This window comes from Schistocerca americana, chromosome 2 (genome assembly GCF_021461395.2).
Source record: "Schistocerca americana isolate TAMUIC-IGC-003095 chromosome 2, iqSchAmer2.1, whole genome shotgun sequence".
Lineage (NCBI taxonomy): Eukaryota > Metazoa > Arthropoda > Insecta > Orthoptera > Acrididae > Schistocerca > Schistocerca americana.
In genome coordinates, this window is record NC_060120.1 from 726,417,218 (window position 1) to 726,445,132 (window position 27,915).

General features: G+C 37.9%; 1 protein-coding gene across 1 annotated transcript in view; it reads left to right on the plus strand.

The window, feature by feature from the left end:
• Positions 1–27,915, plus strand: part of LOC124594383 (EF-hand domain-containing protein 1-like) — a 188,242-nt gene that overhangs the window by 40,642 nt on the left and 119,685 nt on the right. Inside the window, exons 2-5 of the mRNA XM_047132751.1 lie at positions 2,452–2,588; positions 5,421–5,637; positions 27,475–27,630; positions 27,721–27,884. Coding sequence (XP_046988707.1) covers positions 2,452–2,588; positions 5,421–5,637; positions 27,475–27,630; positions 27,721–27,884 — 674 coding nt within the window. The remainder of the gene's footprint in view (positions 1–2,451; positions 2,589–5,420; positions 5,638–27,474; positions 27,631–27,720; positions 27,885–27,915) is intronic.

Genomic DNA, 27,915 nt, shown 5'->3' on the forward strand with positions numbered 1-27,915 from the left:
ATTTTATTTTATCTGTTATTACTTTTATGTTGTAATTGCATGTACTGCCATGTTTCATGACCTTGGAGATTTGCACCTCAGTTTGATCTTATGGAACTACACCTGTAAAATAAAAAATTTTAAAAATCAATAAAGACAATCAAAGGACTGCTTTTATCAAGTTCTTACTTCATTGTTGCATGTGTTAGTAGTTTGGTAATGGTAGAAAAAGTAGCTGGTACAATTCCTAGAGAAAAACTATATACATTTCGTTTGGAACATGTTTAAAGATATCAGACAGAGAGAGAGAGAGCAGAATTTGGTGCCCTGTAGGGATTCAGAACTGTAGATCATATTAGATTCAGTTTTCATTCCATAGACCCAAAAATGAAATGATTCTCATGGGTGTGGGACAAGTCAGAAAGTATAACAAAAAAAAATAAAACATCTGAATATAATACTCACTATCTTGATCATTTGTCAGGACATTGTCAAAATAGGTGAACACATTGCAGTAAACTGGAACTACTAATATTTACAGAATTAATACTCTGTCATACTGAAACATTGTTATGCACTATTAATAAATTTATCATACACCAAATACCTAATCTTGACTGTTGTGACCAAGTGCTGTCAAAACTGAAATCTAGCAGACATTTTTATTTAACCTGGTCTAACAGTCCCTGTTAAGATATTCATCTATAGAGTAGAAGGAGTTGCCTATCAAAAAGTTTTTCAAACTCTGTTTAAACTGTGTTTTATGTTAACCAAGTTTTTTTATGGTTGCTGGCAATTTATTGAAAATGTGTGTTCCTGAATAATGGACGCCTTTTTGGACCAAGGTAAGCGCTTTTAGGTGTTTATGTAAATTGTTCTTATTCCTAGTATTGATACTATGTATTGAGCTATTTGTTGGAAATAGCGGTGTATTGCTTACAACAAATTTCATTAAGGAAAAAATACACTGGGAATCAGTGATTAGAATACAAAGTTCCTTGAACAGGTTTCTACATGATGTTCTTGAATTTACACCTCAAATGAGTCTCATTGTCTGCTTCTGCGAGCTGAAAGCTTTTGCTCGCTTTTGCGAGTTACGCCACAATACAATCCCATATGATATAATAGAATGAAAGTATGCAAGTGGTTCCCCCCCCCCACCCCACCCCCCCCACCCCGCTGCATCTGACATCATTGTCACTGCAGATACAGACCTGTTTAGCTGCTTCAGCAGTTCTGTTGTATGCCCTTCCCAACTGAATTTAATATCAAGTACTTGAGTACTAACTCTGTACTTGAGTAGCTACTTATTGTAATGTTTGTATCATCTGCAAATGAAACGAACTTAGTATCTAGCAGCCTAACAGATGAAGAAGCAATGGCCCCAAGATGTAACCTTGAGGAACACCATATGTAATTTATTCCCAAACAGATGATATTAACGAAGTCACATTTTCAGATCATTCTGCAATATAACAAACTGTAGAAAGTTCATCAGTCTGCACTTACACAACACAATGAAATGGAAAACAGATATTGATACTAACAAAGATTAGTGCAGAGAATCTTAAATAATAAGGTGCCCTTTAATCAGAAGACATTTAGTTGTACCACTATTCTTTCATTAACTGTTTAATTGAATGATAGTATCACATTGACTGGGGCAATGGAAGCTCTATGAAAAGGTAGATAGATTCAAATAAGAGTTACATCTTGTACTGAAAAACCAGTACTACTCTTAGTGTTACAAAAAAAATTGTGCATGCTCCATTTATTGTAATATTGGCTTATATTCATTCTTATTTTGGTTTTTATTTCTTATAATGCAATAATTTATTAACTAAGTCATCATTTCATCGTAATCTGTACATCCCATGAAGAAGGAGAACCTTCAGGGTTGTGGAGCGAGTCAAGATATACATTAATGAGAGACAAAGACATCACAGAGAATTAATCTGTTTAATGTAGTAACAATCAACTATTGCAACTCTGATTAATGCTATTCACACTTACAGCATCTAAATATAATAGAGTAAATTAGTTTTAAAACATCTACTGCGAAAAAAAAAAGGGCTGCTACCTCACTAGTTCTATTGTGTTGCTTCTAACTTAGTATTTAGTTGATTGCAATGGTATTTTTCATATTTTTATTTTTATAATTGTGAGTTGTATTTACAGTATATTATTACTTGTTATACAATTTTATAACAAACATTGCTACTTGCCCCTTAGTTAACAGAAATTTTATAGCCCTGAATCTAGAAATTCAGATAATTTGTAGAAAGAGTGGCTTGTAGAAAGAGAGACCAATGAATATATTTTAATTTTGTTTTGAACTGGTGTGTGTTCCCAAATCTCTTACAGATAAACATTTTGTGAATCAACCATTTCCATTTTAATTTAACAGTATGTTAAATGAACCAATACATCTATGACTGCTTAAAATTAATGATCGGTTTTATTTTTCTGCAGAAAACAAGATATCACCGTTCCCAGTGTTTTGATTTTAGAGGAGGATATGCCTTCCCAAAGACAACATGTTTTGGCATTGGGAAAGAACCTCTTGATGTGGATTCAGTAGCATTCTTGAAAGATGATGACACTATCAAGTAAAGTAAAAGATCACAATTTAATAGATGATATGTTGCATATTTTTGAAGACAAAAAAAGATTTGTTGCATTTGATGTTCAATAATTTTAATATGAGTTCCTTCTTAATGTATTTTGTAAACTGTTCATTATGTGTTCAATGTTCCTATCAAGCAGTTACATATATTTCTGTAGTTGGAAATACAAGTATCAAATATGCTATGGTAATTTTTGGCATCATTACCTGTTAACCTGCAGTAAATCCGATACCTTTTTGTAGACTTCTGCTTTGTCAATCGGTGATTTCCAGTTGATGTGCCCATTCCCAAGACATGATAAATGTAATTATAAGTATTTCCCATTGCCAGCATTTTGGGAATTCAATGGAAAGTTGTGTAAGGCTTGGATAATTCCATTATAAGAAATGTGAAGTTCCCCAATTCTGGGTAAAGGAAAAGTAATAATGATGGTAAAAAAGAAGAAATGTAAATGAATATAGAAGAAATTGAGTATCAGAGATATGTTGTGTTTCTGTTGTTATGATACGAGAACATGCTAAAGTTGCAGCAAAAGCTTACATGTTAAACATTTTAGCCTGTACATTCTTTGTGAGAGCTGCAAGCTATGTGCTGCAAATCTGTTCTAGTAAAAGCATTCATTGAATTATGAGTAATTCCACTGTTGATGCATCTTTAGCCTGTGCCTTGAAAGAGATTATTGGAAGATCAATGAGAGTTCTAACTTTCACAATACAAATTATACATGTGAAAACCACAAACCAAAATAATAGCCCATTTATGAAAGTCTATAACAAAAATAAAAATAAAAAATCAGATATGAAAGCCTGAAAAATGAATAAATGTGAAGTTCTCTTTCATTGGAAATTTTGATATGGTAAATCTGTCACTTTCTAGATACTGACTGTGCTAGACTGAATTGTGGCTGCTGTTTGACCACATTGCTGTGAATGGCTCAGCCCATGGGGCACATTGCATACATGCCTGATGGCATTTGTCAATTTTAATCTATACTGCCTTTGAGCTGCTATTAATACTGACCATGATGGGAATAGTAAATTCGTACCACCCTCCCCCCCCCCCCCCCCCCCCCCCCACACACACACACACAAGAAATAAGCATGTAGGACAGAAAATTTCCTAGTTCATGCTAATTCCAAAGGATTGGGATGAGGGGGGGGGGGGGGGGGGGGGGGGGAGGCAGTAGGAACACCCCACCAACTGATCCAGAACCACTGGCCCAAAGTCAGCCAACCCAGGAAGCATGTCCAATGACTTCAGAGTTGGCAGCACAATGGAGGCAACAGACTGCACCAATAACAAAAGGGTTGAGGGAAGGTTGGGATGGAGGGACTGGTTCTAATAGGATCCCACACTGTGATTCCTTCACCAAACTTCTGAAGAGTGGGGTTATGAAGGCAGATGTTATACTGGGCCCAGGAGACATGGGGCAAAGATGCAAGACACAACTTATGGTGGCGCAATGTCCGGTCTGAGGTTCAGAGGGAGTGGGATGGGTGTGGAGTGCAACTGTGGTCACATCTGGAGCTGGTTGCATTAATAGGTCAGATGAATGTGCCTGGATGTGATGTCAAACAACTGACGCCTCTTGTGGCTGTCAATGATCTCTTGGGTTCAACTTGAATGCCAGCTGAATGCATGTGCCCAGACATAGGTGCACATTCACATTCAGAATTAATGATTCTGCATATGATACTGTACAGTTCTGTTACATGAAATTAAATTTACATGTGAGACCCTGCAGGTAAGCAGTCCATGCTGTGTAAGACTGTCCATGTTGTTTATGACACTGATAAAAATTGCGACAAGGTGTGTTTGATGCATGGTTCGGTTAACAGAGCACAGAGATGATTGACAGACAAAGTACTAGGTTCAAAGAGTGGTTGCAATTTCTGCACCAGTGTATATAAATGTCTACTATAAAACAAGAGCAATACACTTGCTGCCTAAATGCACTTGCTGCCTACCAGAGATACAGTAAGCAGATCAATAGGGCCTAAAGTTCAGAATGATAGACTTCTCAGTTCTCTGAAGACTCACTGAAGGAGTGAGTGATGGTGGAGGCATAACCATGACCACCAGCTACTGTTGCCACTGCTGATATGTGAGCTGTGGGAGAGCTGTTGCTGGTGTAGTTCTTGGTACTATTGCTGTTTTAGTGATAGCTGTTGCTACCAAAATTCCAGAACTTGGGATCTGTGATGCTGGCGCTGGGTGTGAATGCCACTGAAAGCATGCCACTTTTCTGTCCCACTTCACACAAATGTTTAATATGTAAACAAAGCCAAGTTTGTCAAGCACAGAACTCTGAATGAAATTCAGGCACAGAAACAAAAAGTCCATGTATAATGCAGCATCAATATCCATTAAGCAGAATAGCCTGATTGATAATACCTAATGCAATGTACTGTGCTTGACACAGTCATGGCTGCCTGCCTGGCCCACGTGACATGTTATACATGCCTCTAGGGGCATTCATTAGCTGCACTTGCACCTCTCAGCTGCTATCAGAATTTGCCATTGGTAGCGATGTCAAAGACAGTCAAAAATAAAGATGGATAGAGGATGGAAAATTAGATGCGAAATGAACAGTGCAGTTAAAAACTGAAAAAGAGGTTTTTTTAAAGAAAAATTTTGACCATGGTATAGAGTGTTTTATGCTATCATTATCATCAGCATCATTGTCATCTTCATCATCTGAAAGAGCTTTTATGTAATCACTTGACACAATACAAGACACCTGATTTGTTTTCCATGTAGTACAATACACTCAATAGTAACTTACTAACCAGAATAAATGATTTCCATTTGTAGGTGTGATCCAGTGTTAACATATGGCATCTTAAAAAGACCAGTTTTTCCTTCATTCCATCCACATTTTGAAATTTATGATAAAAAGGCTCTTAATTTTAAAGCTTACTTCAAACAATCTGTTTTTGAGTCACCAGTGGAACATTATCGTGTAAGGCATGTCAACATTGTCTATTTTCTTGAGAATGATACAATCACTGTCATGGAACCAGCAACTGAAGTAAGTATTGCTTATTTAATTTGATATTGTAATTATTCATAGTTCCATTTCATTAAAATGTCATTGGTTTCGTGGAAAAGCATAAGCACTTATCTATGTGTTTGATGTTTGTGTTTTGATACATTTTGAGTGTGCTGCTTGTGACATAAAGATTACTGCATGCAAAGTTTTAACTGAATTATTTTGTGTACAGACAAGAGGATGTAGCCTAATTTAACAGCTGATCTGGCCTCTACTTTAGCTGACAATGAGACAAATGTGCTGTAGCTTTTAAGATTTTGTGAGACGTCTGACTCACCCCCTAATCTTTTAGGGAAAAGTTTTTAATGTGTCACCAGGGCGAGTGGCTCATCCTGGATTTTTGTAAGTGATCAACCAACTACACTTTCTTGTGCCCTTTTTTTAACTTTTATCCTACCATTCAGTTAAAATTTTAATAATACATGTTTAACATTGATTAAGTTATAAATTTTATATTTCTGAAGATTGGGTATGAGTAAGCACGTGAAAGTGAGTGAAAATGAAGAGAGTGATTTTAATTTTAAGTGTCATTATATTTTAGGCATTTTTAGTATTAACTGTTTTAAGCACATTTATCTCATATTTGTTTTAGTAAGAGCACTAATTACATTGCTATTGAGCACACACATGTGTGCACATTTGTGTTGCCACGTACAGATACGCTACATAACATTAAGTTGCTAATGGTCTGAGAGTAGCACCCTTCTCCCTCCTTATACCTCACCTACAACTTAACTGAACTGTCCATCAAATACATATCAGGTCTTGATTTCCTCCCTGGTCTCAGTTTTCATCAGACTTTGTGCTCACCTGCCTCTCTGCTTTATTCCTACAACTTTTCCTGCACTGCCATCATATCAATTAGTTTCATACTGGCATGACCTTTAGTTGTGTTAATTATCTCTGTGTTCATTTGAGGTAAAGTGAAAAGATTTTGGGTTTGGCACAGAATTGAAATTGCTATCAATGATATTTTGTTTTTATGCTAGTATGTGCTACACAATTTATCTGAGGTTTTCATTTTTCACTTGAACATACATCCTAAGTTGATGAAGATTTTTTAGGAGTTTGGGTTTGGCATAGAATTGAAATTGCTATCAATGATATTTTGTTTTTATGCTAGTATGTGCTACACAATTTATCTGAGTTTTTCATTTTTCACTTGAACATACATCCTAAGTTGATGAAGATTTTTTAGGAGTCTGTTCCTTCATATTCAACAGTGAAAAATTGAATTAAAATTTGGTTATACTTTCTCTTCATATGATCCATCTAGAAGATGTCTCAAAAATGCAACACAGGTGGACACAAAAAGAAAGTTCCCCATATTAGGTAACCAGTGATTATATGAAACAGCTGATACTACAGACCTATCAGAAGAAAGAATACAGAAAATTTTGCTTAAGCTTTGAGCAGAGTGGATTCCACATTTGCTGAGTTGTGACCAAAGGCAGGTAAAGACATATTACTCAGATATTCTTGGAGTATTGTAAAAATATCCAACCTTTTTTGTGGATTGATTTGTATTCTTGATGAGACATGGATCTATTGCTTTGGACCAAAAATGGAACAGCAGTCAAAGCAATGGATGGAACTGGTGGCTCTGCATCACAACAGACAAAGTAAATTTAATCTACAGAACAAATTACGGGCAGTGTTATTCCAGAAGCATCTTTCATCCTGATAACCTTGCAGAGGGTAAAAGCAATGAGTCGCAGACACTATGCAGGTCTTTTGAAGCAACTAAAAGTAAGTAATGTTTGGGAAGAGACTAGGAGTTTGGAAGGAAAAATGAGGAGCATTTTGTTTTAAAGTAAATAAATGTAGATTTTTGTAGTTACAAATTGAGCTTGCTGCCATGCATGACCTGTTGAAACGGTTTGGTTAAAATCCACTATTATCTGTGTCATGAAAAACTATGAGGTATTGTAAAACTCAGTATTTGCTCTCAGTCAATTAAAACAAAAGTTGATAAATACAAATTGTGCTCAGCATCTGAGAGACCTGAAGAGAAAATAACAATGTAGGACTCAATAACCATGTAGGATGTCGATAAAAATGTAGAACATCATTGTCAATGATAATGTGAGATAGTTTTATGTAAAGTAAAGAACATAAAATGTGGGCAGGCACTTGCCACCAGAACAAATAATAGAAATTAGTGGTTTACACAACAACTTTAACTTCTGATTATTGTTCAGCTCAAGCCACCTTCATCAAAGACAAGTTTGCACTAGAAGAATATGTTGTTAAGCTATTAAATAGAGGTTAGTATGGAGTGATTCAGGAAATGGTATACATGTAACTTAGGGCTCAGGTTGCAGGATGTCCAGGTTGAAAGTGAAGGAATCCAAGAAGCTCAACAACAAGAAGAAAATACCAGCCATTGCCTGTTCACATTGGCTACCAGATATTGGTGAACCCAAAAGCATTAGAAAGAAAAGAATACAGAGCAGCTGACCTAACTTACGATGATATCATAGTTTTTCACCATCATGTGAATAGCTAATACAAAATGGATCACAATAAATTATTACTAAAATATATTGTAATCAGATCACCAAAATGAAGGAATATCAAGAAAGAAGTAAAAATGAAGACTACTGTTTCAATAAATATCAGCATAAGAAAAAAAAAATTGCCAGAAAGTACGTGTATGTGTTGCAACTTAAAAGGAAGATCAAAGATGTCCAAAGAAAGACTCTCAAATCTGGCCAGTAATTTTGTGAAATAGGGAAGATACCAACTAAAAACCAAGGGGGAGACCATAGCACTACAAGAAGATAAGAGGTTACACTAGCTACAAAGAATGACATCAAAACATAGAGATGTAGGGAGAGTTATTATTCAAGAAAAAAGTCCAGCATCTGAACTGAAAGCAGCAAAAATGTGGACACATTTCTGTAAATAAAAGGAAATCGTCAGGCCTTCCTACTTGCTCTTTATTGAAGTACAAACATACATTATATCACTACTTTAACTTGTCATTTAAAACTCCCCAAACAGATACTTGCACAACAAGCCGGAATGGTGTAATGAAACTAGAAAAGGAACAAGATCTGGAGGAAAAGAATCAATCAATAAAACCACAGGTTGCCAAACTCCGCACAAAAAAGTTCTATGCAATAATGAAGGAGGAAAATTAAAAAATGATAAAAGTATTTATTGATATACGGCAGTATCACCCAACAACAGAGCTCTCTGTAGCTGACGTATTCTATCCAAGACAGGTTTGGCTATACAATATGTGCATTATGATTCATTCACTAGTACAGACAAAGGAAAGATTGCTTTTTACACATGGCTCAAAACAGAAGGACCAAAAGGATGCAACCAAGTAGCCTCTGCCCAGTTGGATTTTCTCAGAAACTTTCAGATGTCCCAGCCAGAAAATATTCCAAATGAAATTCATTTATTCCCTGAATCCTGTATCAAACAAAATAAAAATACAGTAATGAAGTGCACACTAATGGCCTTCATGGTAGGAAGCAGCAAATTTAAGAAGCTGGTACATCATTTCCCCTTTTGTGGTCACAACCGTAATCCTGACAGTGTGTCTGACAGAGTGGATAAAGACTACCAGAAAAAGGAAGGTATTCTTTAAATGATACTATAAAGTGTTAGAACAACATGATATCATCACGATACTAAATTTAGACTTGGAAGCATACGATCCAGTGCACCATAAGTTCTATGAACTAAGATGCTTGTAAAAATAACTGCTCAGCAGGTGATGGCTTATGGAAAGTCTAAAAAGAAGGTATTATTGTCAGTATCAGACACTTATAGTGGACGTCCTGTAGAGGGTGAGGTACAGAAATCCAGAAACTGCAGTCAGGAAGTGAGCAAAGAAAAAGAAGAACATGCTCAGTAACATATGAGGCATTTTAACATACCACAAGGAGCAGAAGGGTTCTATAAGGACATTGTTGAAAGTGGTCAATATATTTCCACTTTAGTGTTGTTGTAACCAGTATTTTGTGCAGTATTTCAATAACATTTCTTACTATTTTGCTCTTCTGCTTATCAAACACACATGGAAAAGAATGATACTAATGTGTTGTATTGTAATACATTATTGTATTTCTATGCTAAACAAATACTAAAGTAGCATTCTTTGTAATTACTGTTGATGATGAAAAAGAAACTGAAAAAAATCATTTGAAATGTGTATGTTACCAAAATTTTAATTTGCATCTTTCCGTTTTTCCACTTTTGAAAAACTTGGAAATTTTGTCACTCTATTCTGATATAAAAAATGAAAATTTTATAAAAGTCAAACACTTAATCAGAATCACTTGTACAAAATCAGTGTATATGTTAAATTATCAATTATTATATTGTGTATTTTATTATATATTATATAATTAGTACTAGCTATACACAACAACACGTTGCTGTGGCTTAGTCTGATTAAATGGAAAATAAAGAAAACCCTTTATCTGTCCACCCCTCCCCATCCTCTCTCTCTCTCTCTCTCTCTCTCTCTCTCTCTCTCTCTCCACTCTCCATCTCATTCTGCCCCCTCTCTCCCCCTTTCTGTCATCATCACCTCTTACCCTCTTATTTTGTTCATCTTCTTCTCCCTTCCCTCTCCATCTTCTGCTGTCCCTTCTCTCTGCCCAACGCCTCTTGCCCCCTTTCTGAATCCACTTTCTCATCCAACCCTCTCTTTCCATATCCTCTTCCTCTTCTTTCTGTACATCTCCTCCCTTCTGCTTTCTGTCTCCATTTTCTCCCACTCCTTTATCCATTTTGTCTTTTCCTCTCTCTCTGACCTTGAGCCTTCTTTATAGTGTAGAGCCTCATTGACTGGAGTATAATTGTCCTCAGTAAAGATTCTCACTTTTAACAGACCTCTTCCTAAGATTTCCACAGTCTATAAGTTGTCCTACTCCTTTGTCCACATGGTGACTTCAGGCACTACAGGAAATTCAAATTTATAGTCCAAGGTCGTTAACAAGTACGAACAGTTTGGTACTTAACTCATATTGATGGCTGCGTTGTTGTCTTCATGAAGTCTAGAAGTGATTCCACTGCGATGTTCCCGCGGTTTTCTTTGTGTTTGGATGAGACTAACTGGTTTGTAGGGCGACGTGGTATTTTGATTTTTAGAGAGCAAACATTACATTAGTTTTGCACATCACTATTTAATTCATTTATTCACATTTAACACTTCTACAATAATATGAAATAAGACATTGTTTAACACCACCTCTGTATCACCACCTCCTCCAACCCACGCTCCCGATCCAAAGACTGCCATCACCTCTTCCAAAGGTCCACCTCCTTCCCACTTGACCAAAGATAACTGTCTCTTAGTTGTTAAACTCACAGTCAAAGGCTATATTTACATAAAACATTACACGTAAAGAAATTACTGACATACATGATTTTGCGTTCTGTTATAATACCCCCCCCCCACACACACACACAAGTCCATGCATGCCATGCATGGGATTGTGTGTCACTATGGAATAAAATATATCTAATACACACATCATAATAAAATTTTCAGTTCCGAAAGTTAGTAATAAAATTGGTTTCCCAAGTGATCTTAGTTATATATATAGACTTCCCATGATACACAATTTGAAGGTTACATTGGCTGTATTGAGTAATAAGTGTAATGAACTTATAGCTAACAATAAAATATGGCACTTTATATTTAATTGATCATGGTAGCTGCAGAGCCGTGTTAAGATGGGCACATAATTATACAGTATATGTATAAACTCAAGTTTACTTCAATACTGACTTAATGCATTTTAGTTAAACTCACTCTTCTGATAGCAGGAAACATTGTCAGTGGTTTCTTTAGAATATATTAAGTGAACTGTTTCAATGAAATACCTTATGGTATGGCTTGTGCCCAAAACAACCATTAAATCTAAAGACATCATTATTCTAAAATAAACAGGTTCTTTTAACCACATACATAAAATGGACATAGTTCAAAATATTGTAATACTTGTACACAGTGTTAAATGGTTGTCTCCAAGGGAAAATTCATGTAGATGTGATGCATGTAATCACATAGTGAATCCAGTGCAAATTCAATTATGTGTGATCAGCACTGTATTTTCAGAGTCAGATTGGTTTACCTATTTATGATTTAATGTTTCCTTTATAATAAGGTAGCTTCTTTATAGGATTGTGTCTTTATCATTGCAGTATTCTCACATTGTATATCTATGTCTGCTTTGTAGGTCAAATTTTGACATTGTGTAAGATTGTTAGTATTTATACCTTAACTTTACATCATTATTAAACAGTGTTTCATTTTGATTTACTCTCCTGTGCTCAAATAGCATACTGCCATGAATATAAATTATTTCAAATTGTGTAATAGAGCATGGGATAAATTCCTAACAGCTCTTCATTCACTTTAACATTAAATTATCTAAACTATTACAGAATATTCTCCCACAATATAAACTTCAAAATTAGTATCACATAACCTTCAATCCATCACAAGGGTTTCAAAAGTAACACATCAACATCTGTCTCCATAATGCTCTAAACCTCAATACATTCTTAATTCGCATAAATAAATTTCATGACTACCCACTTTATTTTTAACACACTACAACATACCTGGTCTTTCAAAGCGCACTCTCATAATCTGACAAGTACCTCCAGTTTGCTTTATCCATTAAATAATGTTCCATCTGACATAGCTTACAAATGACAAGATTTTGTCTTCTTACACACAATCATTATTCATATCTTATTACTTTAAAAGTGTCCACATCATTAACTTTGGCTTCTGTTAAGAGACATTACTATGACACTGTAGAATGTTTCATAGTCTGACACACTGATCTCATACCAAATTTAATGAATGGGTATATTAGAGAACAAAGAGAAATTAGTACAAACATAATTCACATTAACACAAAATCTACTTCATACTTTTAGCTGACATAGTATCACACTTTGACATGAAGTTTTCCTTGAATGATAAAACAATAAAGTGATATAGTTGGGCCAGTCAACCAGTTCTTTCCGAGCAGCATTTTACTTATTAATGACTATTTTATGGGTCATGCTTGTAGAGTTTTAACTCTGTAACATTGCACAGTCCAAATAACTTGTTGGATTTTGGGTAGATTAGCCTATAGGCATTAGGTTGCGGGTTTTCCTTGATTTCAAGGGCCTATATAGATGTCAAAAAATTTCTTTATTTCTGGACTCATCAATTTAGATTTTCCTGTGTTTTTACTAAAACCAGATCTCCTGTCCTGAACTGTACTCCTTTACTTCTTGCATCACGTCTCTGTTTTTTTACCTCTCCTTGTCTTTTCATAGTGTTCCTAACAGCTGTCTCTCTTTCCTGGGGTGTCATAGTTTGACAAGGTGGGAAATCAACATTCTCAGAAATCAGATTTGCAGGTCGTCTATTAAACATTACTTCATAAGGTGAAAAACCAGTGGATGAATGCTGTAGGCTGTTCATTATATCCTCGAAGTCAGTAACATTTTCAATCCAATTTAACATGATTTTTACTACAATATGTTCTGCAGAGCCTTCCAATTTCCCTCATGTACCTTTCTGCTGGGTTACTTGGTGGGTGATAAACTGAAATCAAAATATGTCTTATTCCTGTACCTTCAATAAAATTTTTCCATAATTTAGATGTAAACTGTGACCCATTATCAGACGTGATGGCCTGGGGTATACCAACATTTGTGAAATAATGATTCGTCAGCTTGATGATAATTTGTTTACTGGTTGCTCTCTTTAATGGATACAATTATATAAATTTAGAGAAAACATCAACTATAACAAAGATGTAACTGTACCCTCCTCTTGATTTTGGTAATGGTCCATATAAATCAATAGCTGTCAATTCAAGGTTTTTATTTGGTAAAATGTTTTGCATCAGTCCTTTAGATGTTTGGTTGCTCACTTTTACTCTCTGACAACAATCACAGGTTTCAAGTTTTTTCTTCACTCTCCTACTGATATTACAGAAGTATACATTTTCCTGTATGCTCTGTATACATTTTGTTGCTCCGCAGTGTCCGAAGCTTTCATGTATGTAACTGATTAACGTGTCAATGCATTACTCAGGCCAACATAGTTTCCAATTGTCTAAGTTAGGTCTAGGTCTCCTAAACAAAATCCCTTTTTGTACTTTATAATACTGATCTACCTTTTCTCCTCCCTTTTCTCTATATAACTTTTAACCAACTTCCAATTGTGATCATGATTTTGGTTTCTATGAATATCATTACAGATTTTTAGTACTTCAGCTTCATCTTTTACACCCTTTAAGTACATAAGTTTGAACTCTTTCTCCTCTTTTCCATAAGTATTTTCAACATCTGCACCTACTGGTAGTCTGGAAAGGGCATCTGCAATGACATTATGTTTACCCTGAATAAATTTGAGCTCATAGTCAAACTGTTGAAGGAATAAAACCCACCTTGTTATACGTCATAATCGAGTCTGCACTTCTGAATGTAAGATAGAGCTTTATGGTCAGAGAAGACAATTACCTTGTGCCCTAACAGATAACTTTTAAACCTATTGAATGCCCAGTGGATGGCAAGTAGTTCCTTCTCTGTGACTGTATATGATTTTTCATACTTTTGTAAGACACGGCTAGCAAAAGCAGTAGAATGGTGTTCTAATTTTCCTTCTACTTCTATGTTTTGAAACAAGTGTACCCCTAAAGCTGTCTCACTACTATCTGTCATTATACAGAATGGTATCGACATAACAGGTCTATACAAAATCTGACTTTGGGACAGTTGTTGTTTTATTTCCATGAATGCATCCTGACATTCTTGTGTCCAATCCCAAACAGTATTATTTTTTAGTAAGTTACATAAGCAGTTTGCATTTAAAGCTTGGGTACTAAGAAATTTTCTATAGAATCCAGTGAGACCAAAAAAGGACTTGTTGTTTTTTGTTCTTGGGAGTAGGGAAGTTTACAATGGCTTCAAATTTATCCTTATCAGGTAAGATTCCCTTTTCTGAAATATTATGCCCCAAAAATTTCAGTTCATTAACTCCAAAACAACATTTTTCCAATTTTACAGTCATTCCCCCTTCCCTCAATTTTGACAGACTTGTCTCAGAAGGTTTAGATGATCTTCCCAGGTTTTTCCAGTTACAAGAATGTCATCTACATATACTATTAATTTTGAAGACAATTCATCACCTAATACAAAATCCAATGCTCTGATAAATTCAGCCACAGATACATTCAATCCAAAAGGGACAACACAATATTGGTAACTTTTGCTACCATACAAAAAGGCAGTATACTTCCTAGAATCAAGTTCATGTGGTATTTGGTGAAAACCAGATGTCAAGTCTAGGCTACTCGTAAATTTTACATTATCAAATTTGTGCAGAAGTTCATCCATATTGTCAGGATGGTCATTTTCTCTAATCAAAAACTTATTAAGGTGCCTAGAATCGAGTACAAGTCTAACCCCACCATTTCTCTTAGACACAATTACTAATGGGTTGTTGTAAGCACTTCTACTTCTTTCTATAATCCCCCAAGTTTCCATTTTTTGGATTTGCCTTTCTACATCTTTTTTCCTGGAGAATGGAATGCCATATGGTTTTAGGAAGAAAGGATGATAATCTCTGAGTTGAAGTCTGCACTGATAGTCTTTTACCTTCCCTGGTCTCTCACTAAATGTATCCTGAAATTCTCATAACACTTCTCTTAACTGATTTTTCTGACTTTCGCTTAGATTTACAGCTTCCTTCAATTTGACTTCGACTAATTCTTCGAAATTTTGTTCATTTATAAGGTCAAAGGATGTATTATCACTTATGGCTTGATTATCTACCTTGCTTACAACTGCTTTGATATGGTTGCAAGAATTACTACAGTTAAGGATGAGCATTCCTGTTTTCAGAATACTATTTTTCTCAGGTTCAGTAATTATAACACTCTTATCTTCCCAAGAGAAGCTTACACCCACTTTTAAGACCCAATCCATGCCAAAAATGATATTTTCTTCTAACCTTGGGACCACAAGGCAACCCTGCTCACATTCCACATTTTCAATTTCAAATGTTAACAATACTTGACTCTTAACTGCCTTACTTTGCCTACCAGTGGCACCTCTGATTTTTACGCCTACTACCGGCATTTCTACAAAGTTCTTACCATCCCTAATTTTATCTCTAAATCTTTCTGATATTGCACATATGTAACTTCCTGTATCAATAAGACAGTGTCCTTCCCACTGATTTACTCTTATTTTAATGTATGGACAGCCTAATTCCTTTTCATCTGCCTTCCCCTCGGGAACTTCATATAATAAATCTTTTTCAATTTCTTTATAATTTCCATCTACTTCCTCCCTTTCAGTCTTCATCAGGTTTACCTGAGTTTCAGATTCTAAGTTACTAGTATCAAGTTTACACTTTGGCTGCACACAAAATATCTCCCTACTGTTTATGTACCTTTCACTCAGACTCTTTCTTTTACTCTCCCACCAGCGTGGGCATAAAACTCTACTAATTATACTTAGATGATACCAAAACACTTTGCTACTACAACTCTCATTCTACTGGTTCCACAGGATTTCTAAAAACTGGCTTCCTTTACTTTCAATAATATCACGCAAATCTAATTCTTTCACAATATTTTTACTTTTGTTATCACCACTTTGATTAACTATGAAATGATCAGGGCAGACATGTAGCAATTGATTTTCAGCTGCCACATCACTATTCTTATCATATTCCTTTGCTTCGTCACCACAACTATCATCAAGTTTCAACACTTCATTGTTTATTTCAATAAAAACATTGTACTCACCTTCTGGTTTGCTTACCATACTTTTCACATCAATAATACTAACATCATCACTACTATGGTATACTTTACTGCCAGTTTCATCTATGTCTCTCTTGTTTCTCACTTTCTATGGTTGATTCTTTTTCCTGTTGCTTAGGTTTATCATCAGCTGACTCACTATTACCTTCTTGTGTGAACAATCCCCCCAATTCCGAACTAAAACATTTATTACTCTCTTCATTATTAGCTTGCTCTCCCCTTTTTGCCCAGCTGTAAAAATCACTTAACATCTCCTCATCCAGAATTGAATCAGAACTTTGACCTCTCCTATGTTTATTTTGTGGTGGTCTACTGTGCCACATAGCATCCCAAAATTTTTTATCAAAATTTATATAATTCACTTGGCATTCCTGGTTTTTAACCTGTTTATTAATGGTACAGTTATTTGCACTATTTGATTTTGTGTGAAAGTTAGTGGTCTTATTATGTTTAAATCTGTTCGCCCCAAAGCTGTGGACCCTCATTGAGGCGGTTCGGAGTTTTCCAGATGGCTACCTCTATTGTCACTCCTCCAATTTGTATTCATTCTGTTGTTACCTTCCCATCTGTTGTTCCTAGTTACACCATTGTTTTCCCAGTTTCTCCCTTTCCCATTAGCATTGTACTCTCTTGTTCTACCATATTGGTGTTCATTCCGAAAATCTCTATCGTCCCTTCTAGGGTTCTCCCCACGGTAATCAGAATTCCACCTCCCACTGTAATGGTTTCCATTACTAAACTGTTGCACATTTCTCTCCATTGTTCTGTCTAATTTGTCGATATATTTTAGAAACTGGTCTAAACAGTCGTCAGGTCCATGCACTAATTCCCACTGTATTCTTTCAGGTAACCTTCCATCAAGGGCATCAATTTGCGTCATTTCGTTGAAGGGTTTATCTAGATGCATCAATTCCCTAAGTTGATCCCTGCAAAACTCTTTCATTGAGTGGTTTCTGCCCCTGAAACTAGGCTCATTTAAAAATTCACTTTTTATTCTACCCTGTTCAGTCTCAGACCAAAACTTATTTAAGAAACTCTTCTTAAAATCATCAAACGTTTTCCACTCATCAAAATGCTGGTTTGCCCAAGACAAAGCTTCTCCCTCAAGAAATTTTTTGACAAATTTAATCTTTAGTTTATCAGACATACCAGGAACAAGGTTGCAGAGCAGTGTTGTAGAAAGTCTACAGGGTGTAAATTATCACAAGGAAAACTTTTTACAGGTGAATTACTCCACACACTTCCACCATTCATACATAAATTTGTAGACACAAAATTATCTTGCATGTCAGTGAGTCTGTTGTCTATTACACTTAAATTACATGTTACAGACTCTTCTATCTTATTTAATTCAGCATCTAAGGAATTAACTTTTGATTCTGTATCTAGACTTAATTTGTCTACCCTCTCCACCACAGTTCTTTGAGCTGCGGTTAACCTTTCAATCTCTTTCCCTTGACTTGAGCTGATTGTGGCTAATTTATTTTCTAAGGTCACGAACTTATTTTCTATGGCCTCAATTTTGGAGTTCATGCCCTTCAAACTTTTTCCTAATTGAAGTTTTAAATTAGAGATCTCTTCTTTCAGTACATCACCGTTGCTTTTCATTTTTGCTTCCAGCGATTCACTAGTTAAGTTTAATTTCACTTCTAGAGATTCACTGGATGCATTTATTTTCGATTCTAGGAATTCACTATTTGAATTCATTGCCATTGTTAATTCGGACTGCATTTGTCCCATTCTGGCAAAGAGTAACATTACCCAGTCCTGTTGATCTGGTTTTCTTTCGGTTTGTGAGTCATCTGGATCGTCACTTACACCACACCCGTTCGAGTCTAACATTTCTCCCACTTTCTTTTTAATTTCTTCTGCTAGTGTCATTATGACACCAAGTGTTTGGACACAGTTTTGACGAAAAGAACAGGGTGCAACCAAGTGCAGTTGTTTGCATATTGGGATAGACAACGCCTGTCATATGGGCTCTGAGATCATACTTGGATCATGACAGCAGTTGGCAGAGAAGATTGAGAAGACAGAATTTGCACATTTGCACAAGATCAAGGATCTGACAATTGTACATTACTTCCCTTAACTTCTAAAACATTAGTACTCCATGCATCAGTTGAACTTACACTACTAACTTCTATTCTACCCTTTTTCCTTCTGTAAGCCTCTCCAAAATAGTCATATTCCTTCTCCTGGAGTCCTGTTTTTAACCAACCACTCACAAAATTCTTTATGTCTCTTCTCTGCATTCTCTGTATTCTCTGGAGTAACTCTTCTGTGCAAAGCAATACTCTGTTCCTCAAACTTAGATAAACAGATGTTGCCTGCTGGTAACTGAGCTACGTCCGCTGTTAAAATTCATAATGTTTCATCCATGGTAGCTCCTGTGGTACTGATGGCAACATGATTAACTCTTTTTCTGTTACATGAAACCCAAAAAATGATAAAAACATAACATAATAAGACAAGTACACTTAAACATAACACTATTCTAACATTCTAACTTAACTTTTCTGCCTGAGTGGCTACTCATGATTTTTACTTTACATGCTTAAACACAATGAATGATTTGCTAAAGCAAAATACATTGCCTGTTCCAAATGGCATAAACTAGCTAACATCTCATACATTCCTCTGACTCTGATGTTGTGAAAACTCTTTACAATAAATACAACAAAACAGCAACAATAAGAAAAACAAAATCAATTTTGAGGAGGACACTTAATTGTAACCCTATTGTAATAACATTTCCTAGCCCAGCTGCAGATGATGATCCTATACTTGAAACCAAACTGTACAGTCCTGGGGTGGATGACCTGCACAGTGGCAGGGCTGAGTTGAGGCAGTGGGTTATTATCAGGGTGATGGCCAATGGTTACTCAAGGAAACATCATTCTTAGCCATACATTTTATTAGAAAACCAACTACAGCATTTGTAGTAGCATTCTAGCATTCTGTGGTGGCAATGCCCATCCAGGATGTGCTGACAGCAACAGCAATGAGTGTGGTGGTGCTGTTTGGCATCAGCAGCTGTGCAGAGCAGCACATATACCTTCTGGCCATCGCTCTGCAACTTAGGACATGATGCACCTGTAGGTGGGGAATCCCACCATGGTTCTTGTATCAGAACACAGCCCTCAACATTGATGCCTAACCTTGTGAGTGGAAATATACAGCATCAGTCTGCCCACTCAGTTCTAGGTGTTTAAGGTGTGGAAAACACTGATAAGGAGAAGGGACAGGATGATAGGACATCTGCTAAGACATGAGGGAATGACTTCCATGGTACTAGAGGGAGCTGTAGAGGGCAAAAACTGTAGAGGAAGACAGAGATTGGAATACGTCAAGCAAATAATTGAGGACGTAGGTTGCAAGTGCTACTCTCAGATGAAGAGGTTAGCTCAGGAAAGGAATTCGTGGTGGGCCGCATCAAACCAGCCAGTAGACTGATGAAAAAAAAAACCTACTTGTTTTACCAAAGCACCACTTCTGAACATGTACACCAAAACAAGCCCATTGTTTGGAGCTGTTGCAATTGGTCTGCTGATACTGCTATATCAAAGTTATTGAGTTGCTGGCCTCTGTTAGCCCTTTGCAACAACCATGGCATTTTTAGTCAGTAGTGCCAAAAAATAGTGACAGTGCTACACTACACACTAAATGAATGTCAAGTCACAACTCATAGATATTCTCAAGATAATAACGTTTAGGTTCTGTGATTGTTTTAGTGATTGTAATGTTTATTTTGGGCCTTTGATGGCATTATTTGGCATCCTCTGTGATTCTTGGTTACTACAGGAGGCTGGATGATTTGGTGAAGGCAGCTAGCCTCACTTGCAGGGTGAGGCGGAACTATTGTTTTGCATAATAATTCCCAGAACATTTCGCAATCGTCTGGTTTGGAGATGAGTGGAAGGCTTAAACCAGATGCTCAGATGATTCTGTGATTACCTTCGATGCAGATTTCTCGACCTTCGCTATCAGGTGGAGATGTGTAGCACACCTCTTAATAGGTCAGGCATGCACTACACGCAGCAAATGTCTGCCAGGGTATCGGAGTGTGTGTTATGCACTTGTTTGTTTTTATTATGGAGCAATATCATCCAATAAGATGCATTCTGAGTCCAGACAGGCAAGCATCTGTCATAGCAGATCAGAGAAATAAAATGTTAATATGGCGTTAGTTAAATGCAGAAGAATCTTTGGTAAGGTCCCGGAACTAGTCTTGCTTATAAATGGTGACAACCACATACTACTAGGGACAGAAAGCTCGCTGAAATCAGATGTCAAGTGCTATGAAATTCTAATCTCCAATTGGAATTTGTGTCAGACAGATAGGTTGAACACTGGTGCTCAATGCATGTTTATAACAATAAAAAATAAATAATATCTAATGAGATGTGAAAAAATTTGGGCAAAGATAAGTGTTAGAGGTGGTCAATTATGGTAATTGGATGCTTTTATAGACCCCCTGCCTCAGCAGCAGTCATAGTGGAATATCTAAGGGGAACTTGGAGAATATTTTGCATTATCCTCCAGTCATATTATAGTTTTAGATGGACTTTACCAGCTATAGACTGTACCGCAAGGAAGAGGATGTTGTTATGGGTGGCTGGTATCCTCTTTCTACAGCACAAATGCACATGTGGATCAATATGGTTCTTTATTACATGAACTGGAAACATGTACTTAACTTAGAGTCCATGTGTTCTGGTACAAGCTCATGAGTAATAGCCCCATTGCAGACTGATGTGAAGTACAATTCTGTTTGAGGTAAACTAGTCCTGCTATAGACAATAACCTGATCACTGTGTACTGTCATAGCCTGTGACAACCTAAAGCCACTCTGTGAGTATACTGATAGACGCCAAACTGGATGATTGAGTGAGTGAGGCCCTACGATCAGTGGCAGTGGCCTAAATACACGCCGTCAACAGGGTTTTGGTGCCATGTTGCTTGTGAGTGTGTCTCTGGCCTCTCTCATGATTGGTACACTTCATCCAGTGCCCACTAGTTGATCTTCGCTCTTCATTTTTGCCAACTGGTGTGCTGGCAACAGCTTAAGCCAGCACAGAGACTCAAGTTATTAGGATGGGTAGTAGGGACAGTGAATCAGGTGAAATTGTTCTAGGTGCTTTATCCAAAAATTACCTTGAGTATTTAATCAGAGAACCAACTCATGAAGATAACATATTTGATCTGCTGGTGACAAACAGACCCAAATGTTTTGGCTCAGTTAGCAAAGAGCAGGGAATCAGTGATCATAAGGCTGTTACAGCATCACTGAATGTGGCTGTAAATAGGAATGCAAAGAAAAGTAGGAAGATCTTTATGTTTAGCAAGAGCAACAAGAGAGACAAATCTCAGATTACCTGACAGCTCAGCATGAAAATTTGGTTTTCCACACTGACAAATTTGTAGAGTGGCATAAAATACACTTTAGACAGGTAGGTGCTGAGCAAAAATTGTGAGGGATCTAGAAGACCCACTGTGGTTTGACAACCATGTTAGAAACTGCTATGAAAGCAAAAAGAGCTTCACTGCAAATTTAAATGCAACCAATCCTCACAGACAAATAAACACTAAACAAAGACAAAATTAATGTTAGGAGTGCCACACATGAAGAGTTTAACAAATCCGAAAGTAAAATATCATCTACGTACTTGACAGAAAGTACTAAGAAGTTCTGGTCTTACGTTAGATCAGCAAATGAGTCAAAGCCATCTGTTCAGATACCCTGTGAGCATAATGGCATTGAAACAGAGGATGACACAGAAAAAACTGAAATACAAAATGTATTTTCCCAAAACTGTTTCACAGCACAAGAACACACTGTAATTCCTCCTTTAAATCATCACACAAATGAGAAAATGACAGATATCAAAATAAGTGAGCAATGAACAGAAAAGCATTGAATTTACTCAACTGAGGAATGGCCACTGGGTCCGATGAAAGAACTTGCCCCTCTTCCAGGAGCATTGGACTGTAGTGCTCTAGAAGAGTGAAGTGTTTCTAATGATTGGAAAAAGCACATGTCATTCCTGTTTTCATGGAGGGTTGTCAAAAAGATGCACGAAACTACGGGCCCATATCTCTGTCGTCAGTCCATTGTAGAATTCTGGAATATGTTTTATGCGTGTGTATTATGACATTTCTGAAGACCAAAAATCTCCTCTGTAGGAATCAACATGGGTTCTGAAAGCAATGATTATTTGAAACCCAGCTTATGCTGTTTGTCTATTAGACCAAGAATACAGTAGATACAGAGGCCCAGGTAGATGCCATGTTCCTTGACTGCTGGAGGGCATTCAGTACAGTTCTGCATTGCTGCCTAATGAACAAAATGCAAGTGTATGGAATATCAGATCAACTGTGTGTTTGGATGGAGAGTATACCATTATGAAAAGAAATAAGTCCTCAGATTTAAAAGTAACTTCAGATATGGCCTTCCCGGTTAGCCGAGCAGTCTAACGCATGGCTTTCCGTAGTGGGAAGGAGCACCTGAAGCCGCTCAGAGGACTTGTGTCGAGGTCCGGTGAGCCAGCCAGTCTATGGGTGGTTTTTAGGTGGTTTTCCATCTGCCTTGGTGAATGCGGGGTGGTTCCCCTTATTCCACCTTAGCTACACTGTGTTGGTGATTGCTGCACAAACAAGTTCTCCATGTACGCGTACACCACTACTCGTCTGTTGTGAGACATTCCCTGGGTGGGGGGGGGGGGGCAACTGGGGGCCAAACCACACAATAACCCTGGTTCCAGTGTGGGGCGGCGGAGGGGTGAAGTGGACTGCGATAGTCGTCGTGGGGTTGTGGATCACCATGGCTGTGGAGGGGACGGAGCCTCTCCGTCATTTCTAGGTCCCCGGTTAACATACAATACAATCCAATACAACTTCAGATGTGCCACAAGGAAGTGTTACAGGACCATTACTTGTCCCATTATATTTAAATGACCTAGTTGATAATGTTGGAAGTTACATGAGGCTTTTTCAGATAGTGCTGTTGTATACAGAGAAGTTGCAGTGCTAGGAAATTTTAGTGAAATGCAGGAAGATGTGCAGAGGTGCCAGGCATGGCAATTGACCCTCAACATAAACAAATGCAATGTATTGTGAATGCATAGACAAGAAAGACCCTTTATTGTATGACTGCATGACTGCAGAACAATCACTGGAAGCAGTTAAAACTTCTAGGTGTATGCATATGAAGTGATTTGAAGCGGAATGACAACATAAAATTAATCAAAGGTAATGCAGGTGCCAGACATAAATTTATGGAAGAATCCCCAAGAAACATTGTCCATCAGCAAAGGAAGTAGTGTAAAAAACACTCATTCAACCAATATTTGAATATTGCTCTTCAGTCTGGGATCCATACCAGATAAGGTTGATAGAGCAAACAGAGAATATCCACAGAAGAGCAGCATGTTTTGTTACAGGTTTACATAGTAAGTGAGAAAGTGTCATGGAGATACTTGGTCAATTCCAGTGGCAGACACTGCAAGAGAGGCATTCTGCAACATGATATGCTCTACTGTTAAAAATTCTGAGAATGTATGTTCCTAAAACAGTCAACCAATATGTTGCTTCCTCCTACATATGTATCATCAAAAGCAACCATTGAAATCAAGTGTGTTATTTTCAGCTGCATGTTGTGGCACTGGATGGTCTACTTTGGTCTTGGCCACAGTTTGGTAGTGGCTGTTCATCCTGGTGGACAGGTGGTAGGTAGTCATTCCAATGTAAAAAGCTGTGCAATGATTGCAGCAGAGCTGGTAAATGACATGGCTGCTTTCACAGGTGGCCCAGCCCCTGATGAGGTAGGATAAACCTGTAACAGGACTGGAACAGAAAGTGCTGTGTGGGTGGATTGGGCAGGTTTTGCACCTGGGTCTTCCACAGGGATATGATCCTTGTGGCAAGAGGTTGGGATTTGAAGTCACATAGTGTGGACTAGGATGATGTGGAGGTTGGGTAGGCAATGGAACACCACTTTAGGAGCTAGCCTAGCTACCTGGGGACAGTGTATCTGCAGTGACAAAAACTCCCTTGCTCAGTATGCTTAACAGTCTCACCAAGGCCTTCATAGACAGGCATTATCCCCCACACATATCCTGCAAACAGATCTCCCATGCTATTTCCTCTCACAACCCCAATCCTCCCATCCCCCAGACATATCCTGCAAACAGATCTCCCATGCTATTTCCTCTCACAACCCCAATCCTCCCACCACCTCCAAAAAGCAGCCACAAAGGAGTGTCCCCTTCATCACCCAGTACCACCCCAGATAGGAACAACTGAACCACATCCTTCACCAGGGCTTTGATTACCTATCATTGTGCCTTGAAGTTAGGGACATTCTACCTGAGATACTTCTCACCACTCCTAAAGTGGTGTTCCATCACCCACCAAACCTCCGCAACATCCCAGTCCATCCTTATTTCACTCCCAATCCCAATCCCTTGCCACACGGATCACATCCCTGTGGAAGACCCAGGTGCAAAACCTGGCCAATGAACTCACCTGGCACTTCCTATTCCAGTCCTATCACAGGCAGGGGTAGGATAAACCCATTCAGGGGCTGGGCCACCTGTGAAAACAGCCATGCAGCTCTGTTGCAATCATTGCAAAGCTTTTTATATTGGTATGACTACCAACCACTGTCCACCAGGATGAACAGCCACCACCAAACTGTGGCCAAGACCAAAGTAGACCATCCTGTGGCACAACATGCAGCTGAACATAACACACTTGGTTTCAGTGGCTGCTTCACTACCTGAGCCATCTCGATCCTTCCCTCCAGCACCAGCTTTTCTGAACTGCATAGATGGGAGTTATTCTTACAACATGTTCTTCGCTCCCCTAATTATCCTGGCCTCAATCTACAGTAACATACTGTTCCCACACCCTCCACCCAACAGTTTCCACCCCCTCTATCCTATCATCTCCTCCCCATTCTCATCTCCCATCCTGTTTATCTGCAGCCCTCTACCAATGCATCCACTCATACTCCCTGATCTTCTCCTTTTTTTTCCTTTTTCTCCCACCTCCTTGCCCCACAACCTCCCGAGGCTGCTGTCTCTCTCCCCACAAGTACACTATGATACCTTCCTCTTCCCTACCCCCTCCAGATTGCTTCTTGTATCCCTTGTGACATTGCATTCTTGCACGAGATGCTGGAATTGGCAGTTTTTTTTTTTTGTGTGTGTGTGTGTGTGTGTGTGTGTGTGTGTGTGTCACTCTTTACTGATGAAGGGTGTGGCCGAAAGCTTTATGTGAGTGTCTTTTAATCATGCCTGTCTGTAGCTTGACATGTCTTCTGTATCGTAAGTAGCAATCTATTTTTTCCTACATTGTTGATATTCCTACTGTTTGATAATTCTTTATAAGCTGGGCAGCCTGCTTTCCATAGTCTCATGTTACTTCACAATAGTAATGCACGACTTCAACTTACTTTTTACCATTAATTCTTGTTCACTGAGCTTGCACGAATCTTTGAAGATGACTGTGTACGAGAAGAAGTATCTTCCTCTTCTTGTGAATGTTTAAATTTCATTTATACTCATGTCATGAAGCACTGGGCCCTGCTCACCTGTTAAAAGCTTTATTTACCTCTATCTTATCTTTAGTCTTAGTATTTGTTATGTCACACAAAATATTTCATTTGATCCTATATGAAGTCTCAGCCGCAGTGGATATACCGGTTCCCGTGAGATCGCTGAAGTTAAGCGCTGTTGGGCATGGCCGGCACTTGGATGGGTGACCATCCAGCCGCCATGCCCTGTTGCCGTTTTTCAGGGTGCACTCAGCCTCGTGATTCTAATTGAGGAGCTACTTGACCAAATACTGGCGGCTTCGGTCAAGAATACCATCATAATGACTGGGAGAGCAGTGTGCTGACCCCACGCCCCTCCTATCCGCATCCTCCTCGGAGGATGACATGGTGCTCGGATGGTCCCAGCAGGCCACTTGTGGCCTGAAGATGGAGTGCTATATGAAGTCTCAATTTCTTGTAGAGAGCGCCTCAATGCTCACATCATTGGCATTCTGGGAATGCCGACCAGACCTTGGATTCTTCATCCAAGGACAGAAGTAGTAAATGGATGCCAAGTCAGGATAAAATGCAGAGTGAGACAAAATTTTTGTTGGTTTGCTTCTTACAAGCATAAGTATTGCACCATTCCATCGAAGCCACAAAACACACACAGCATCATCTTGCCAGATGAAAAAAACAACCTTTCCAGCATTGGTGAATCCACATGTTTCCACTGCTTGCTTGTCCTCTTTGTCTCAGGGTCAGGATGAAACACTCAGCACTCATCCATGATGACTAGGTGGTTAAACAATTCATCTGTATTGGCCTGGCATAGCTGCAACATTTCTGCTGCTACTTCTGTTTGGTAGGCTTTCAATTAACTGTGAGTAGTTGCAGAATGAAGTGACCAGTGACCATTCCATGTTTAAAATGTTGTGCAAAATGCTGAAAACCGATTGATGACTGATTTTCACTTTATCCATTTTCAGCTCAATTGTTACATGCTAGTGTTTGAGCACCAAGGTGTCTCTTTATCTTGCCATTATACACATAGACATGGTCAGCCACTTTTATTTATCATCCATATTGTTTGATCAGTTTAGAAGTGTCTCTGGCCTAGTCACTGTTCCATATCATGGTGGATTGTTGCTATACACTTTCACCAACTCTGCATTGATTGTTGGAGCATTGTTCTCTTTCAAATGCAGAAAAATTTACCACATGGTTCTTCAATTTATCAGTGGGCTGAAACATTTTGTTTTGGCTCGTCTGTTGGTGTGTTATAGTACTATGGCATAGGGATTTCAATGTGTACCAGGATTGCAAACATGTACCAGCTGACAGACAAAAAGCTAATAATGTATTTTTATTTTTAGAAGTAATAATTACAGTTTTATGACAAACCCCACATAGTAGATTTGCAGTCATAAGAACTAACTTTTTTTCCTCCCACCCTGGCAGAATAGTGGCTTCAGCCAGGGAAGACTTGTAAGGCGTGGAAAAATCCCAAAAAAAGATACTGGACAGTTCTGGCACTGGAAGGACTTTAATATTGGAATGGATGTACCAATGTATGGATTTATTTTCCACATAGTTGACTGTGATGCCTTCACTAAGGTAATTATTTATAAATTGTACTTGTATGGAACTTTCATGACTATATCCATTAATATGTAACTTGACTAAATTAGATATTTATCTTTTTAGAAATATCTCATTAGCCAAGGCATTGAATTACGACCCCCAGAAGATATGCCTCCTGACCCTTACACCATTACTAGGAAGATGAGCACTCAGCCTAAAACAAGAGTGACACATTTTGTTGATGATAAACTGCGCCGGTTTCTGGAATATGATCGGAGGATACTAAGGTGTTTTTGGCTAATAAATGTTTTGGTGTAC